Genomic DNA, 17160 nt, shown 5'->3' with positions numbered 1-17160 from the left:
GTCCTAAACTCAGGGGTTTTGCTGGCTCAAAATGAGGCCGACAGCTGATCATGTGCACACACGTGTATGTGTACCATGCCTTCAACTGGCTCAAGCAAAACACTTCTTACAAGCACGATATTTTAAAGGAACACGCCGACTTATTGGGAATTTAGCTTATTCACCGTAACCCCCAGAGTTAGACAAGTCGATACATACCCTTCTCATCTCCGTGCGTGCTGTAACGCTGTCTGACGGCTCCAGCATTAGCTTAACCCAGCACAGATCCTGCAGGTAACTGGTTCCAACTAGCCTACTGCTCCAAATTGTGACAAAAGTGACAAAATAACGCTAACATGTTCCTGTTTATATGTTGTGATTTGTAGAGTCACAGCGTGTTCAAAAAACAACGTAACATGAGACACAGCCATCTTCTATCCTTAAACAAACCGGGAACTATATTCTCAGACAGGCTTGCTGCGAGCATATCACTCCGCCCAAGTACTATATTCTTCCGCCTGAGAATATAGTTCCGGTTTGTTTAAGGGTTAAGAAATGTGTTGGTCTTGTTACGTTACTTTTACTGCCTTCAAATGACAACTATGTAAATATAAGGAACATGTTAATTATTGCAACAATGAACAGTAGATTACTGGAACCAGTCACCTGCCTGTTCTGTGCCGGGCTGATGCCGCTGAAGCGCGACAGCTCTACAACTGCGAGAAAAGAGGTATCGTCTTTAAGGGGATTAATAATAAGCGTGAAATTCTAATATGATTGAAGGAAATTTCAAATATCATGATATAGCGTATGTTATAAAAATAAATATATAAAGTTAACAAATATAACATATTAGCCATTGTTTTTTATCAACACAGTTCACAACCAGAAGCAGAACATTTCAGCCCTTTTTTTCCTTTTATAAAACCTCTTTATGCACTTGTTGTAGTCCAAGGCCTCCTGGTCTGGTCCATCGATGCAACACACATCCTTTAGTACTTTAAAAAACAATTCATGCATTAAGAAACTTTGTATTACTCTGATACACATATGAAACGTGATCATATATTACAATCTTGTAGCCTTCACAACACAGTGCACTTTCATCAGACCAGGAAGTCCTGGAGTCTCTTTCCAACTCCAGTTTTTCTCCCTAAAATTATTCTAAATGATCACTAAAGGATGATGACTCACAGTATGGTGTTATACAAAGTTGCAGTAGTGTCTTAAATTCAGCAGCATCCCCAAATGTAGCACTTTGGTTTTTACAGTGCTTCCCACTTTGTCAAAAACACTAAAAACATCTACATTCAGTCTAAGTCATTTTAATCATATACCCACCAATGCTATTTAAATGTAGAAATAAATCTTACCTCAAAACAAGACCCAGTTGCTTGGTGACAGAGATGTCAGTGGTCATCAAAATCCAACGTTGGATTTTGATGTTAACATGGCTGCTCGGAGCATCAACGGTAGTGAAAAGCTGTATAAATATACTGTTTATTAGCACCTCTGTCTTATGTGTGTCTCAGTTAATCTGCCATACACACAATACTGTCCATCTTCTACCTGGGGGACATATTGCTATGGTGTTTGTATGCGCAAATCACCTCAATCCAAAATCAACTGATAATGCTAACAATGGCTAACCTGGCTAGAGTCCCACCAGCCTGTTAAATATAAGGCCTGTCTGACTTGTTACTGGATCGCGGTCAACTCGGGTGCGAGGTCATTCCCAGTTCCAACCTCCAACTTCCGAGGTAAATGGAGCGCAGCCTAACATTCATCATGTGGCCAGATACACGACTCCAAATGAATGCTAACGTTGCTCCATGTCTGCTCAAACTGTTAGCTAACATGCTAGCCATATGTCAGTGTTGTGTTTCTGCTGCCCCCAAGTGGCCAACAAAACATATTGCCGGTTAAGAAATTGTTTAAAGTGCTCATATTATGCTGTTTGGCCTTTATTGTGTTATATATATTTTTTGTGCATGTTATAGGTTTACAAAGTGAAAAAGTCCCCCCCAAAGGGACTTACCATCTCCAACAGAAAACACTGTTCACCAACTGCTCCAAACAGCTCTATTGTAGTCCAGCCTTTACTTCAGAGACAAACGTGGTCACTTTGGAACACACGTTATAATGCTCGCCTAGCTGCTAGCGTAGCACGCCCTCATACTCTGCTTCTGACTGGCTAGTAGTCCTTACCTAGCTACTGTCAGGGCACACCCTCATACTCTGCTTCTGACTGGCTAGTAGTCCTTACCTAGGTACTGTCAGGGCAACCCTCATACTCTGCTTCTGACTGGCTAGTAGTCCTTACCTAGGTACTGTCAGGGCACGCCCTCATACTCTGCTTCTGACTGGCTAGTAGTCCTTACCTAGGTACTGTCAGGGCACGCCCTCATACTCTGCTTCTGACTGGCTAGTAGTACTTACCTAGCTACTGAGCATGTACGACTCCCAAAAAGATGTAACAGAAGTGGGAGGTCTCACTCTGTAGCTGAAACAGAGAGCTCAACACACAGGGTGAAAAGAGGAGCTGCAGCAAAGTGTAGTTCAACAAAAATATGATGTTTTTTGAAAATTAAACCATATAAACCTATTCTGATATAACCTCTAAATACAATTATAAACCTGAAAATGAGCAGAATATGAGCACTTTAAATGTTAAAAGTGACTATTTGTACTAGGGCTGCACGGTACTAGGAAAATATGGGATATGCAATAACGTTGTTGAATATCGTAATAACCATATAACTTGTGATAAATAAACACCTTACAATGTACTTAGTTCTGCATTTCTGCTGCTTTAAGTATTCTTCTAAAATACAACAAATTACTTGTTGATTTTAAAACAAATGAAAGGAAATAATTTCTAACATTCTTTTATTGAACAAATTGAACATTGAATTGAATATAAAAGGCAAAACTAAAAGAGATTGAAAGTTACATTTTGAAGTGCAGATTTCTACTGATATTTTCTTTCAACTAACACAAAAAAATCTCTTGAGTGTCTACCGCGATATGTTACAGCCTTCCACGATATGTATATTGCGCCAGTTGATATTAAAAAAAACAATAATAATAAAAAAAACATATGTTATATGCAGCCCTTATTTGTACGTTGTGGTATTATCGACGTTTACTTAAGTAAGGGACCTGAGTACTTCTTCCACCGCTGATTTTTATGTTATGGAGAGTGATATGAAGGCAACATTTCTACTGAACATGAGGAACTACCTGTAAGAAAAATTGCGGCTTTTGTTATGATAAATCAATGTATTGGAAAGTGCTGATGTTTTGATAAAGTTAAGTGCTTTAATATTGTGTCACTGACTGTCTGTTCCACCCCAGCATAATTCAAAGCTGCTATCAATTAGACAGATTTAGTCAATTATGATATGGCAATAATTAGTTCAACAATGTCAAATTTAGCTTATCTATGCCAGATAATTAATCAGTCTGAGAATGTATGAACTGTTTGTCATAATTCATTCAAGCTTTACGGAAATATTTTTTCTTCTAGGATATGATGGATGGAATGTTTAATTTGGAATAATTGTGAAGTTAGTATTTTATTTCCCCTCTCTGTCTCTCAATCTCACTTCCCGCTTCAGCAAAACCTTGCTATCTCCATCACCATGACGACCAGAAGCGGATGAGACTATCCATTGTATCTCACCAACAAACTTGCTGCTGTACAACTTTCATTTGGTTGGAATAATCTAAAAAGAGATAGGATAACTTTTACAGAGTTTTGCTTGGGTAAACATAATTTAACACATCAAGCTACTGACTTTCTGTTTGGTCTTATCAGCTGATGTTTTGTCTCTGGGGTTGATATATTTAATGAGCAGAATGGGGAAATATTTAATAAGGGGCTGTAAAGAGATCCCATTGCTCCATCGGTAAGTTAGAGCCAGAGAGAGATGGGATGGTGATGAAACTGGTTAGGGAAAAGGATGCTCACAGTTGCGGTTTCCAGAGGCAAAACACAGTCTGCAGCGTGGAGCGCATGGAGAGATTAAAGCAGCTGGTTCTTTATTCATCAGGAGGTAGGAACGCCGCTGTGTGTCTGTCCGTGTCTGCACTGCTGTCAATCCATCAAGAGCGTTGTCAGCTCTTTCCTCTGGCGGTGGTGCTCAAACAGCAGTAGCACAACTAATGGAAACAGGATCAAACCATTAACAGGATTTACTGATGGCCATTTAATTGTCTCTGAAACTAAAAAGTGGATTCATGAGAATAATTGATTTTATTGTAATAAAGCGTCCAAAACAAAACTGATACAAAAAAAGGTGTTTATTTGCTGTAGTCAGGACTAGAACACGGATCAGAAGAGAGGAAAGAGGAGAAACACAAAGTAAAATTGCACCAATCAGAGGCTGGATTACCAACTGGGCAAAGTGGGCAACTCCCTTGGGGCCCTAGACGTTCAGGGGCCAAACTAAAGCCATAGTTTACTGTGTGGCAAATGTCATATTTAGGGCCTTCTCATAGGTCCTGCTTTGTAACCTGATCTTGTGGCCCAGTCTAAAGATCTGCGAAGCTAATTAAGACCAATCTACACAGAATCGCTAGTTAATACTGACCTGAAGGGGGTTAAAACATTTAATTGGTTTTGATCACTTTGTAGATCTGTTTTCACTTTGACATTCAACGGTGTTTAACTGTTACCTTGCAAGATCATGCAGGAATTGTGGGATAAAAAACAAAAATCCATCTTTTCAGGCTTCAAGTAATGCGTTTGTGTTCGAACCGCGGACTGCAGCGAACTAGAACCAATCAGCGTCCGGAAGTGAGAAAGTTTCCTAAGGCGATTTATTCAAATGCCTGACCGCCAGAGGCAGCGCTTAACACTGTGTGTTATCCATCTCGTGCAGTGGTAAGCATTGCCTCTGGTGGTCATCCAGAATTCATAGAACCGCAGTTACACACAGTACGTAACTCTCGTTTTGCCTGACCACAAATGACATCATGACTTTGCGTAAACATACACGCCACTTTCCTAAAGCCAAATGGCGTGTTATCTGTACGCATTTTGAGTTATCCACATGTATGTCTATACACTGTATACAGCGGATGTAAACATACACACCATGTGGCGTCGCCAACGTTACACACGTGTAACAAAACAAGGAAAAGAACATTAGGAAAGGCTTTAGTAACAAAGTCCAGTGTTTGACCCATCCACCATCATACTACTGGCTACGGCAAAAATACACACGTAATGTAGGTCAATGTTGGCCGAACGGCGTTGATAAACACGCTAAAAAGCGATTATGCGTCTTTATAACACGCCAAAATTGAATATGAATTGGCGTGTCATGCATACGCCACTTTATGAGATCAGTCTGCTGACCAACCCCCAAATCCCCAAATCCCAGAGATATTTTCAGTTTACTATCACATTAGACAAATAACAGCAAATAAGCCGGAACCAGGCATTGCCTTCAACAGGTAATCAGTCATCAAAGAAAACATGAAAACTTCCAAGGGGGGGGTGAATACTTTCTACAGGTAGTGTGTGTTCAATCAAATTACCACACATGGAACCATGTAAATCCAGCATAAGAATACTCCACACAATGCACATAGAGAGGAAGGAACGGGGGTCATTGGCCCTCCTAGCAGGCCCTGCACATTTGGAACATTGCAACAAAACGTACCTGAACGGTTCTCCAGTACTGAAGAAGAGTTGAGGAACACGTGTGACATTTATCAACCACGCTTTCAGCTATCTCGCCTTCATCAAAGCAGTCCAAATATCACACTTATATCTATAAACATCTGGCAGGTTTTGGGAAACAAAATAAACAGTAATTTCCCATTCACTGTATTGAATATGGACACACATGACTGGCAATGGTTTGACCACAGTTATAGGTGAGGATTAGGCCTGTCACGATAGTCAATAAATCAATTAATCGCACAATAAAAAAAATGAGCTTGATAATTTTTCCGGCCGCGATAATTTCCATTTGCATGCTTCTTTGTTTTCCTTGTCTCTCTCTACCAAAATATTCTTTAGAAATAAAAGTGTATTGATCTTTGAAAAGGTGTAACTGTATTATTATGCCATTATCATTATATTAGATGCAAATGGCCTCTCAATGACAATATTATCGTATATCGCAATAATTTCTGGGACAATTTATCGTCAAAATTAGCCTAGTCAGGATGTGTTTTTTAGTATTCTAGTTAAATATTTACCAGGGAAGTATCTGGCATATAAATGATAGAATATGCAGAGTTTAATGTTTAATGCGTTTAATTGTTTTGTTCGAGACAAATAATAATTAATAAACAACACTCAGAATGTCCCTTTTGGCTTTTTTTTATTATGAGAGAAATATGACTCACCCCAAGGGGGAGAATAAAACATAAATAAAACATTCTTACAAAATGTTGCAATAGATCACAAATGAAACAATATTTTACATTTGATTGGTTTTATACATAAATCATATTTACATATTTGTCTTTGCCCTTTTTTACAATGTTGGGAATGAAACCATTCTATTTTTACTTTTATAGTATAAACATTCCTTTGTTTCAAAGCAGAGGTATAAAAGCTCTCCTCTCTCTCCTGAGAAGATGCTGGGTTCTACTCTAGTGCATTTTATCCTTTAGATTTAAGGCTGCGCAGGGTTCACCTGATGGACACACTCGTCTCACGGACAGCCCAATCATCTTCAGGGGAGGGTGGGGGTGGGGGGAGTTCATTTTCCTGACTCGTGTCTGCTGATTGTCCTTTACAGAGAGAGAGGTTTGTCGGTCGCTCCCTCCATCCAACCAACCGTTAGACCTTCTTCTTTTTCCACATTAAAGCTGCTGCTGACTGCTTTCACTGAATAACCAATTACAATCTCTGACAACTTATTTGTTTCTGCAGTCAATTACAAATGCCGTGGGGGAAAATGTCACCCACACTCATCACATTATCTCTGTACGGCAATGACCTGCTGAGAAAATAATGTCAAATTCTCTCAGCAGGGAGAATATGTTAAAAAAAAAAAACATTTAAAAAAAATAGTTTCATACTTTCTGGTTGTTGATGTGTGAGGGAGGGAACTCATTTAATCATAGGTGCAGTGCTCCCTAGTGGTCAAAACACACCTAAAGCAACAGGAAAAAAAGACCATTCCTCTCCATTTCTTTGACAGGATTACACCAAAGCCATAAACAAAAGACATGAAGCTACTAATAGGCTGGCCCTGTAAGCCTCTTAGAAGACACACTATAATAAAACAGCCTGGACATGAAGTCAAATCCTCAACACAGACGGCAAGTTATCAAACCAGCACTTAAACACAAGACAAAAGAGGCAGCAAGAAAGCAGTTCAGTGGTGCTGCTCTGTAGTTCACTGGAAAAGGGTCCTTTTTTAACTTCTTCTGTTTGTACTTCCTACCTGTCCAGCAGGTAGTGTGTGGCCCACAATCTGGGCATAGTGGGGATAAAACACAGGCTTCAAAATTAAGACAGGTCAGACAGGTCACCTTGGAAACGTTATATTTAAGCTACCGGCCCCCATTTCCATTTCAACGCTAACCAAAAGGAGCCGCAGCATCTTTCATGTACTTCAAAACATTATCTCGCTTTGGATATTTGTTGCTCTTCATGAGCATCAGTGCCCTCTATTCAAAACCTCCACAGAATACAAAGACCTCCTTAATTGATATTTCACACTGATAACAAAAAGCATCAACATATTATTACCAAAAGTGCTCAGCAACACTGATGAGTGTTGATTCATTTGTAATGCTCAGACACTCCGGCGGTACCTGCTGAGCAGGTTTAGTCATCGGACGTCCAAACAGGGACACATAGCATCATTTGGTGTTTTTAGTTAACGTCCTTTTTCAGTTCCTCTAACCACCTTTTTACCTAAATTAACAGCCTCTGTTTCCTGAAACCATCAGCCGTGTGCATCTACAGAGTCTATTATCAGAAGTGAAATGCAGGGAGGTTGAAAGAGAAAGTTGAACTATTTAACAGACATAAGCCATTAGTATGCTACCTGCAGAGTTACATGCAATTAAAACGCGAAGGACAGCCCCACTCATCAGCACTCAGATGAAAGATGAGAGCTGCATAAAAGCCCACTGACAGGCAGATAAAGCAGGGATCAAGCTAATATCCATCCAAGGCTCTAAAACACACTAAATTATAGGAATTGAGCCATTCAACTTTGGAAGATGTGTCTCAATCCGTTCATTACTGTTAATGTAATGTAATGTAAATGTAATGTTGAGTCTGGGAAAAGAGACACACATCTGAAGAGTGTCACTCCAAAATGGAGATATCCATTATTCAAATAAATTAAAACCGAGCCAAGGAACAAGATTGATGGCATAACATCTTTAAAGAGGATTACTGATGGTATTTCAATTCAATTTTGCTTACCAACCGGAGACAAAATTAGTGGACGTAACCACATTTGCTTCTCAAATAGGGAGTAAAGGAATGCTCAGCTGCAATTTTCTTTCAAAGTGGATCTATACAGTAGCATTTCTGAATGAAACACTGGACTTTTAGCTTCCATAAATAATATAACAGCTTGTTGGTGTGGAACTTAATACCAGAATGGACTGTTGAAAAGTTGGGACCATAAAACAACACGCAAACAAAAAGGCAGTGGAGCCTGTGACATACTTCGCAGAGCGTGTGAGGCAGCCTACTGTGAAATGCTTTCAATTTGATAATCAAAATGAAGAAATGAATCTACTGTCATGTAACCATGGTGTCTTTTGAAAGAAAAAAAAGGAACAGAATACCCCAAAAAATGTACTGCTATTCCATGTTGCCTATTTTTATGTACTGGAAGTGCAAATGTATGCCAACTTGCACACCATAACAAAATCCCTAAAATGATTGTACTTTCCAGAAACTAGAAGCAGAGGGTTTTAAAGTAAAAGAAAATATATGTTTTGTCTTTGTATTGCATGTAATGTTAAATTGCTCTTCGTCATGATATGGAAATAAAGTATTTTCAAGGTGATTCAAAAAGGTGCCAAAAAGCCTGGCAGTAAACTGCAGTATTATGTTAGCAGGTGAATGTATTACTACTTGGCAGCAACACATTCCTCTGGAATGGTTGTAATGGTTTGAGGATGTTGATGATGATGATGATGATGATGATGGTGATGATGAGGAGGAGGAGGAGAGCCACTTCTCTCAGCAGAAGAAGATCTCTCCTTCCAGAGGAGGCTCAGGGAGGTGCTGGGGGTCTGGAGGGAGGAGAAGAGGCAGAGTCAGTGTCACTGTTCCAGGACAGGATTCTGATGGCAGAACGTTTCTTCTCCGGGGGGGGGGGGAAGCGAGCAGCATCACGCTGCTTCACACTAATCAAACCTCATCACAGTGCACCGGGCCGTCTTTGAGAGCCACTTAAGAACTGGCAGAAGCTGCCTCAGTGAGCAGCCTAATGTGCGTCAGAGCCCTAATTTCATATCTAGAAATGTATTTCTACTCTCATGTGAATCAATGCCTTTCACATTAAATGTATTTTGTATGCAGCCTGTACTGTGCATGCACTGTAGTGTTCAATGTGCTACTGTTCTATAAAGACAGGTAGAACCACAGAAATCATTTTTAAAGCGCTAAAACCAAATGTTCATACAGTGACTATACTATATTTCATAAAGTTATACCCAGGTGAGGTCAGAGCGAACCAGGGGCATCTCCACACCAACTTTAGTCTGTTAAAGCTCCTCCTAAAATGTATAGCTGAATACATTTGAACTTTTCTGACTAATTCAATAATGCAAAGATAAAATCTGAGCTGTGTCCCAAAGCCATGCTACACACTAAGCAGGTATTTAGGTTAAGTATTTAGTGTGCACAAAAAAAGCACATACTTATACTAAAAAGAACTTTGTGTATGATGTTGATGGACACCCACGATGCAGTACACAAAGCAAATATATAATCAGAAAGCAAAACTATAAACATTTTTGAAAAGCGTTGGCTGTCTGTTTAGTTTAACTGGAAACAGACCAAAGTGCAGTTTGATTGGCGTCCGTCTGCGCTCGTTTTGTGTCATTTCAAATCAAGTAGATTGATAGCTTGTATATGCAATACAAAAACAGCACAGTATAGATTAGTTCATAGTACATACTGTACACATTTAGTATGTACTTGGGAAACAATGATAGACTCCAGAATCACAGAACATGAAGTTGAGGGGTGCTAGGACCCAGCAGAGACTGCTGCACAGTGACTTGGGGAAAATGGTAAAGTACAGCAGACTGGGTCTGCATTCACTACAGGATGAAGGAGATAAAGAGGAAGCATGACACGAGCTGACACTTGAATAACAGGATTACAAAATACATACAGTATTGTCTTCTATTCTCAAAAAGAGAATAGGATACAAATACCATGTTCAAACATAAACTTTCATAGGCAATATCTTCATAACAACAATGTACAATTTGAGGTTTGTTGACACTCATCGAAGTCATAGCTAACACTCATTTCTTGGCTGTTTTTTTTTAAAACTTTAGTGCATAACTTTTTGATATTAATGAACGTTACATTCAAGCCATCGCCAAATGAGTTGCTACAAAATGAATTAAGACTATCAGCTCCACACAACTCTCTCTGGATTTCTCAGTGTGACTATGTTCAGGAGATTGGGGTGTCCGGTGACTTTCCCGCGCAGAAACTCGAGTGAAGATAATGACCTCTTCTGGAGAGTACATCATGTTTTTTTAATCCTCCGTGTCCTCCTTGGCTACTAGCAGCTGTGTGATCACATAAGGCTTGTATCATGTGGTGACAGTCTTGTTGTCATTACTTAGAATTCCTCATGGGGGAGACAGAAACTACTCACTATAGCTTTAAAGATTTTCAGTGGGAACACCCCTAGTAGAGGCTTACTCCCCATAATATGCATATATCTCTGTTCAGCCCGGAGGCCTGTACTACGAAGCAGGATTTGGCGTTAGCGAGCTAACTTCAGGTTCAACCCAGGATTTTCTGTATCACGAAGGTGGATCACTTGTTATCGGGTTCAATCGCCGTGGTAACTCATGCTGAACACCTAACCTGGTCGGGAGCAGGTTAAGTTGGAGATTAGAGATCAACCGGTGTTAAAAGCACCGCCTACTGACCAATCAATACTCGACTGATAACAGCATCACCGTTCTTAGAAGATCAGGCAGCGGGTGTGCGCAGAGAGAGAGAATGTAATAATGTAGTATGTTGTAATATGTAATGTAATTTAGTATGTTTATGACACTGTATAGAATATATGTGACACCTACTGTATGTATTAATATGTGATATGTACTATATGCATTTTCTGTAAACTGCTTTGGCAACATGTTTTCTTTGTTCATGCCAATAAAGCAAATTGAATTGAATTGAAATTGAGAGAGAGAGAGAGAGAGAGAGAGAGAGAGCGGGGGAGAGAAAGGGGGAGAAAGGGGTGCGCCCATAAAAGTTAAAGCATTTAGAGACCAACAACCCCGTTAACATTCCCTGATGGGTATTTTTATGAAATATATATATTTTAATGGGAGGGAATTACATATCGGCTTCTTGAGCCGTGTGTCGCCAATGCGCATATCGGTTTGAATTATGTTTTTATATTTTTTATTTGCAGGACTGCAACTGCAATAATAGGCTAAAGCAACGACAGTTTATAGAAAGCACAAGTGTAATTATGGTCAGATCTTGGTCCTGACTGATGGGGAAGTGATATTGATAAGAGTTGTGATTTAAACATCTACAGCGTCAGCTATTTATTTTTTTTGCCAGCTTTCCTTCCTGTTTTAGGAAGCAGTGACTGTATTGCGTTTTCCCTGTAAAACCGAGTCTGTGTTCTTCATATTTATGTAGAATTATAATTTGCTCTTCTTATATATAACATGCGGCTCTGTTAGATGTTTGCGATTGGTCGTGGTCGCCAAACCCCGCCTCTTTTATGTGAACGCGCGCGCCGCTGGATTGGGAAACCCTGAGTTGACTGAACTAGTTGATAACCAGCGTCGTAATACAGCTTATGCGGGACCGCGGTTGTTAGGTTTGGTGAAGCCGGATTACTGAAAGAGATCCAGGACATGTTGATCTTGCTTCGTAGTACAGGCCTCTGGTCATACCTTAAACCTGCATTCTCTCTAATGACCAGCAGAGGGCGACTCCACTGGTTGTAAAAAGAAGTCCGTTTGTATAGAAGTCTATGAGAATATGACCCTACTTCTCACTTGCGTTATTAGTTTAATAGCTCAATAGCTACTTTTAAATCTCCATAAATACAGCATGATGTTCACTTTGTAAATGATGGACCCATTTATTATAAAATTGACGAGGGCAGGGCTACCGTGTGATTGACTAGTTGCTACCACGCCGACCTAGCATAGAGGCTTAGCAATGTGTATCCCTGACACTGTGTACATTTAAATAGCCGTGAACTTGTTTTGGGTTTAAACTTTGACCCTCTCACTGTGTGTTTTTACTTCAAGAAAGTTATTTATGACACTATGGTCGCCTAAAAATATCTTGTTCATTGTTGGCTAAACAAGCTAGTAGCTAGCGCTAGCTGGTAACTGAGCGTTTAGCTTAAAACTCGTCCAAATATCACTTCTGGCACCAAAAAAAAAAGTTGGAGGTTTCAAAATGGTAGTCCACAAACCAAATGGGTGACGTCGTGGTGTTATGTCCACTTCTTTTATACAGTATATGGTCTTACCTGATATCTACCCAGCATGCACTACAATTTGAAACACAATGGGAAACCATTTTTCTGCTCAAACATGGGTTCAATTTGCCATTCTGAAAACACCTGAGGACTTGACTTATTCATTCATCTAATCTAAAGTGTCCTTGACAATAACACTCAACTCCAGCCTGCTGACTCACTGTAAACAGAATGTAAATCCCTCCTGTTCACCATTCTCTACCTGCTGTCAGTGTGCTCCCCCCTTTGCCCTTCTTCTTCTTCTTCTTCTCCTTCTGCTTCTCCTCTTTGCTCTTGTTCTTGGCCAGCTGCAGCAGGCTCTTTGAGATCTGGTTGTTGGCGTCGCTGCCTTTGAGGTTGCTAGAGGATGAGGTAAAGGGATTCAGGCCTTTCCCTTTGGGCCTAGACCGCTGGGACTGCAGCTTCAGCAGGGAGGGGGAGGACAACTCCAGTGGGTCCAGCTCCAGAGACTGGGAGCTGCTGGGGAACTGGGATTCATCAGACGTTGTAGAGGGAGTCCTCTGGTAGAAAAGGTAAGAAAGTAAGTGAATATGTATGAAAGGGTGCATATTTTACTGCTAATCGTGAATAAAAGATGAGCAGAAATGTGTCCGTAAAAGAGTTTAATGGTGGAAAATGAAGAAAAAACAAATCAACATATTTGAGGATGGACACCTGTCGGTACCCGATGGGCCGGGTTGGGACAGATATTTAGAAATGATGATGGGGTTTGGATCGGGCTCGGTCACATCAGTGCGATAAGGCATTGAACAATTTTTATTTAAAACAGCTTATTATGTAGGTGTGCGCCTGTGTTAACGTGAGCTTGTTGCCCACGTGTGAGCTGATGTCTCATCTGTTGACATCTCTGAAAGCCTTCCTACAGCTGCTTCATAAAAGCTTTCCACACAAACATACATGTCATTAGTATGAGAAGAAAATTAGATTTTAACTGGGTCGGCCCTCGGACAGAAAAATTTGGCCCGATCCGCACTCTACTATATATAAAGGTTTTGGCATAGGAACATAACTCTGCTGTTTAGACTGCAACGCAGCACTGTTTCTATTTTATATGGTGCCAGGAGCTTTTTTTTTTTAAAATCACTTTCAAGAGGATCCAGGTTCAAGCCTCCATTGCAAGTATCCATAAACACCAACCCTGCTGAAGTGTCATTGAGCAAAACACTGAGTCCCTCCCAGCTCATTGAGAGCTCCCCTGTAGCCCAGGGGCAACAGAGAGGCACTTCTCCTGCAGGGAGCAACAGATCAACGTATCATTACTGTTAACATTTTTAAAGAGTCCCTTCTCACCTCAGACAGGCGGAGCTCCTCCATCTTGTCGTACTGGCGCTGCACAGCCTCTCTGTCCCTCTCCAGCTTCCTCTGGGCGTCTCTCAGCCGCTCCAGGTCTTTCTGGTACGCCTCCTTCTTACTCTGCAGCCTCTGCTTCTCCTCCTCCAGCTCCATTTGCTGCTTCAGGACCTCCTCCTCCTGCAGTGGTTGGGAGATGCATTGATAGATTTATTGAAATGGTACAGTTCAAAGACACAGTCTGTTTTCAGGAATGGAATAGAAAAATACGTTAAATTGTGTTAATTGATATTACACATCTGTAGGTCTTAAAACTAGAGTGAAGATCCATTATTAATATGTAAAAAACTATTACAGCATTTTACAACTGATTTGCATCAATTTTCAAAAGAGAGCTTCGATTTGCAAAACTTTTTAATATGCTCACAACACTGTGTATATTTAATGACTTTAAATCAGTATTGCATTTCAAATGCAAGTATCATTCTCAAATAATGCTGTCAACCAGTAACTTATTCTCTTTAAAATAGAGGCTATTTCCCAAGATGATACAAACAGCAATAAGCAACAAATGGAGCATTTATGCAGAAGTCAGTATTTGAAAGGATGTAGAGTAAGAACTTTATTCATTGAATGTGCTATATTAATGTACATATTGATCGAATCGAAAAAGTCTCAACTCTGGCTTTACACTGCAGTAAATCCCACATTCATACAATGAAAAATATAATTGTTCTTTAATGCATTAGTTTACGTTTTCTGTTATGTATCAACCACAACGTTAGTTTTTATTCAAGGTGCTGAACCTGATTTCAATCAGTTGGAAGCATAGACTGTAATATTAACAGTCTATGGTTGGAAGTTGTATCATCTAAAATGCAGTAAACTACAGAAACAATGTCAAACTGGAAATCATACTGTAACATTAAATCAATTTACACTAGTGCAGCACACTTACTTTACTGTTAACATTTTTTAATGAAAACAAAAGGAATTAAATTGCTTTGCTTTTAGTAGCAAGTCAATTTGGCTTAAGAGTTTAGCAAATTGAAACTCTGTGGTAAAACTGAGCCAAGGCAACCCTAAAATACTGCAGTAGGGTTATGAGGGTGGCTTTAACATAAGCAAAAAAGACTAATTGTAGTTATTTGTAGGAACACCATTAACTAAAAGTGCATAATTGTGAGATTGCAGCCTAGAAGGCCTACCCCGTGTAGTTTAGCCATCACAAGCTATCAGCAAATTCTAAAAGCATGTGAGTTAGCTGGCACAGCATACTAGCTTTAAGCTAACCTTTCACTATTAAGCTAAATGTTTCTATGTTTTGACATCCTCCTTCTCAGTGAAACTGAAGGTTAAAAGGCAGTTGTGGAATGTGTAAGGTTTTTCAGTCAAACATGTTTTTAAAGGAAGCCTGCCATCCTTGCAGGAAACTCTGAATGTCTTGCACAATATTACATTGGGATTTATCAGGTAAAATAATGTACAAGGTCAATTACTACATCTATCAAAACAATTGGCAGGGGTTTAATTAAGAATTACAACTGCCCAGAAACATATTAATAAAACGCAGAACTGCTAGAAAATGATGCATAGTTACCTGCATGTGCACCAGCCCCTCCCTTTCAGTCAGCTGCTGTTCCCTCGTGTCCCACTCCTTCTCCCTTCTCCTCTTCTCCTCAGCATGAGCTGCCTGCTGTCTCTGCAGGGATGCCAGCTCCTGCCGCTGCTTCTCCAGGCTGCGCTGCTTCTCCTGTTCAATCAGCGAGCTGGGCCGCGAGGACGCCCGCGATAAAGACGTGCAGGAGGAGGAGCGCTCGCTCAGGGCCTGCCGCTGGTCCTCTATGAAACTGTCCTGTTGCACCACCACCGCCTGGGAGAGCCACAGTCAGAGACAGATTAGGTCAGACACATCACTCCTGGTATTGTCTATTGTGTCTCTCTCTATTATGGCTATGCTCACATTGCACCTGAAAGTATCTCAGAAATCAGACTTTTTTCCACCCTCTTTGTTTCACACAAGACGTGATGTTTTCAAACTTCCACTAACAGAAAAAAGCTTCACAGAGTTGCATCATTTCAATTCTGATCTGGGGCACATGTATACATTGTGTGGAAGCCATCTTACCTGCAGAGTGCTGAGCAGGAGATGCAGATTGGAGACACTGTGGAGGACCTGCTGTTGGAAAAGAGAAGATCATGTAAACTGAAAACATCCTGGTTTGTTCTCGCTCTGTCCTTCTTTGTTGAATGGAGAAGACGGCCTGTTTTTTTTGGTGTGATTTGCAGAATTCATGTAATATGAATTTACCAGTGGATTCTTAGTCAAAGCCAGCATTAAACTGACCTGCTGAGACCTTTTCTTCATTCAAACACTGACAAAGAGACAAGGCCACCGAGCATTCAGCTGCCACCAATGTTTACTAAGACACAAAATGCTCTATTTAATGTTCACTGGGAACTGCAGAAAACAGCGTTTCCTGTGTAACACAACTGCACAAAGTGTTGTGCACAGTACCAGCATCTTTTGCAGGTTAAAAAAATGTATTTCCTGTTAAATAGTTAATTGGAACTGTCATTGGCCTGTTTAGGTTAAATGACTATGATCACAGAAGTATTTGAATTCATCTGTGTTACTGCATCTTTTCAGAACTTCTACATAGTCCATTTATAGAAACAGTGTTACCAAACATATAGTGTACTTTAGGATGGTTATGTTAAGAAACTGAAAACCTTTTCACATTATCTGCTTCTCAACTTCTCATCTTAAAGTGACTATATTTTACTTTTAAATAATGTTCCATCTGATGATCATAAATGACCTGTACCAGCAAATGAGACTAACAGTGAAAAGAACGCTATTTTGATATAGTTTTTATTAATGCCTCTGCCCAGGTCTGATTTTTCCCGCGAAGTCACAAAATGATTTACAGCAGGTAGAACAGCTCTAGGGCCCTATCTTGCACTCAGAGCAATTGCCTTTGTACACCGACGCATGTATCATTCCTATTTTGCACCCGACGCACAGCGGACTTTTCCCTCCACAGACGCACGTCGGTAAATTAGGGAATGTATTTGCGCTCCCGGGGGCGGTTCAGCGAAAAGAGGAGGCGTGTTCAGGCGCAAACGTTACTTTGTGCTATTCTGTAGTTTCAGAAAACAATTCCGCCATTGACCAGGA

General features: G+C 40.2%; 1 protein-coding gene across 12 annotated transcripts in view; it reads right to left on the bottom strand.

Moving 5' to 3' along the window:
• Positions 1 to 6301: 6301 nt before the first annotated feature.
• LOC120556381 (A-kinase anchor protein 13) overlaps positions 6302 to 17160 on the bottom strand; it is a 121619-nt gene continuing 110760 nt past the window's right edge. For 8 of the 12 annotated variants that reach the window (XM_039795942.1, XM_039795941.1, XM_039795940.1 and 5 more), the window contains 5 exons: positions 16108 to 16158; positions 15580 to 15852; positions 13980 to 14162; positions 12892 to 13189; positions 6302 to 9213 (listed from right to left, as the gene is read on the bottom strand). In XM_039795942.1, the coding sequence (XP_039651876.1) occupies positions 9161 to 9213; positions 12892 to 13189; positions 13980 to 14162; positions 15580 to 15852; positions 16108 to 16158 (858 nt within the window). In that variant the 3' untranslated portion in view covers positions 6302 to 9160. The remainder of the gene's footprint in view (positions 9214 to 12891; positions 13190 to 13979; positions 14163 to 15579; positions 15853 to 16107; positions 16159 to 17160) is intronic. The other 4 variants (XM_039795943.1, XM_039795952.1, XM_039795944.1 and 1 more) reach the window with 3 other exon arrangements.

This window comes from Perca fluviatilis, chromosome 3, assembly GCF_010015445.1.
Source record: "Perca fluviatilis chromosome 3, GENO_Pfluv_1.0, whole genome shotgun sequence".
NCBI lineage: Eukaryota > Metazoa > Chordata > Actinopteri > Perciformes > Percidae > Perca > Perca fluviatilis.
The sequence above is the reverse complement of the archived record's forward strand: the minus strand, read 5'-3'. Positions and strand labels throughout refer to the sequence as shown.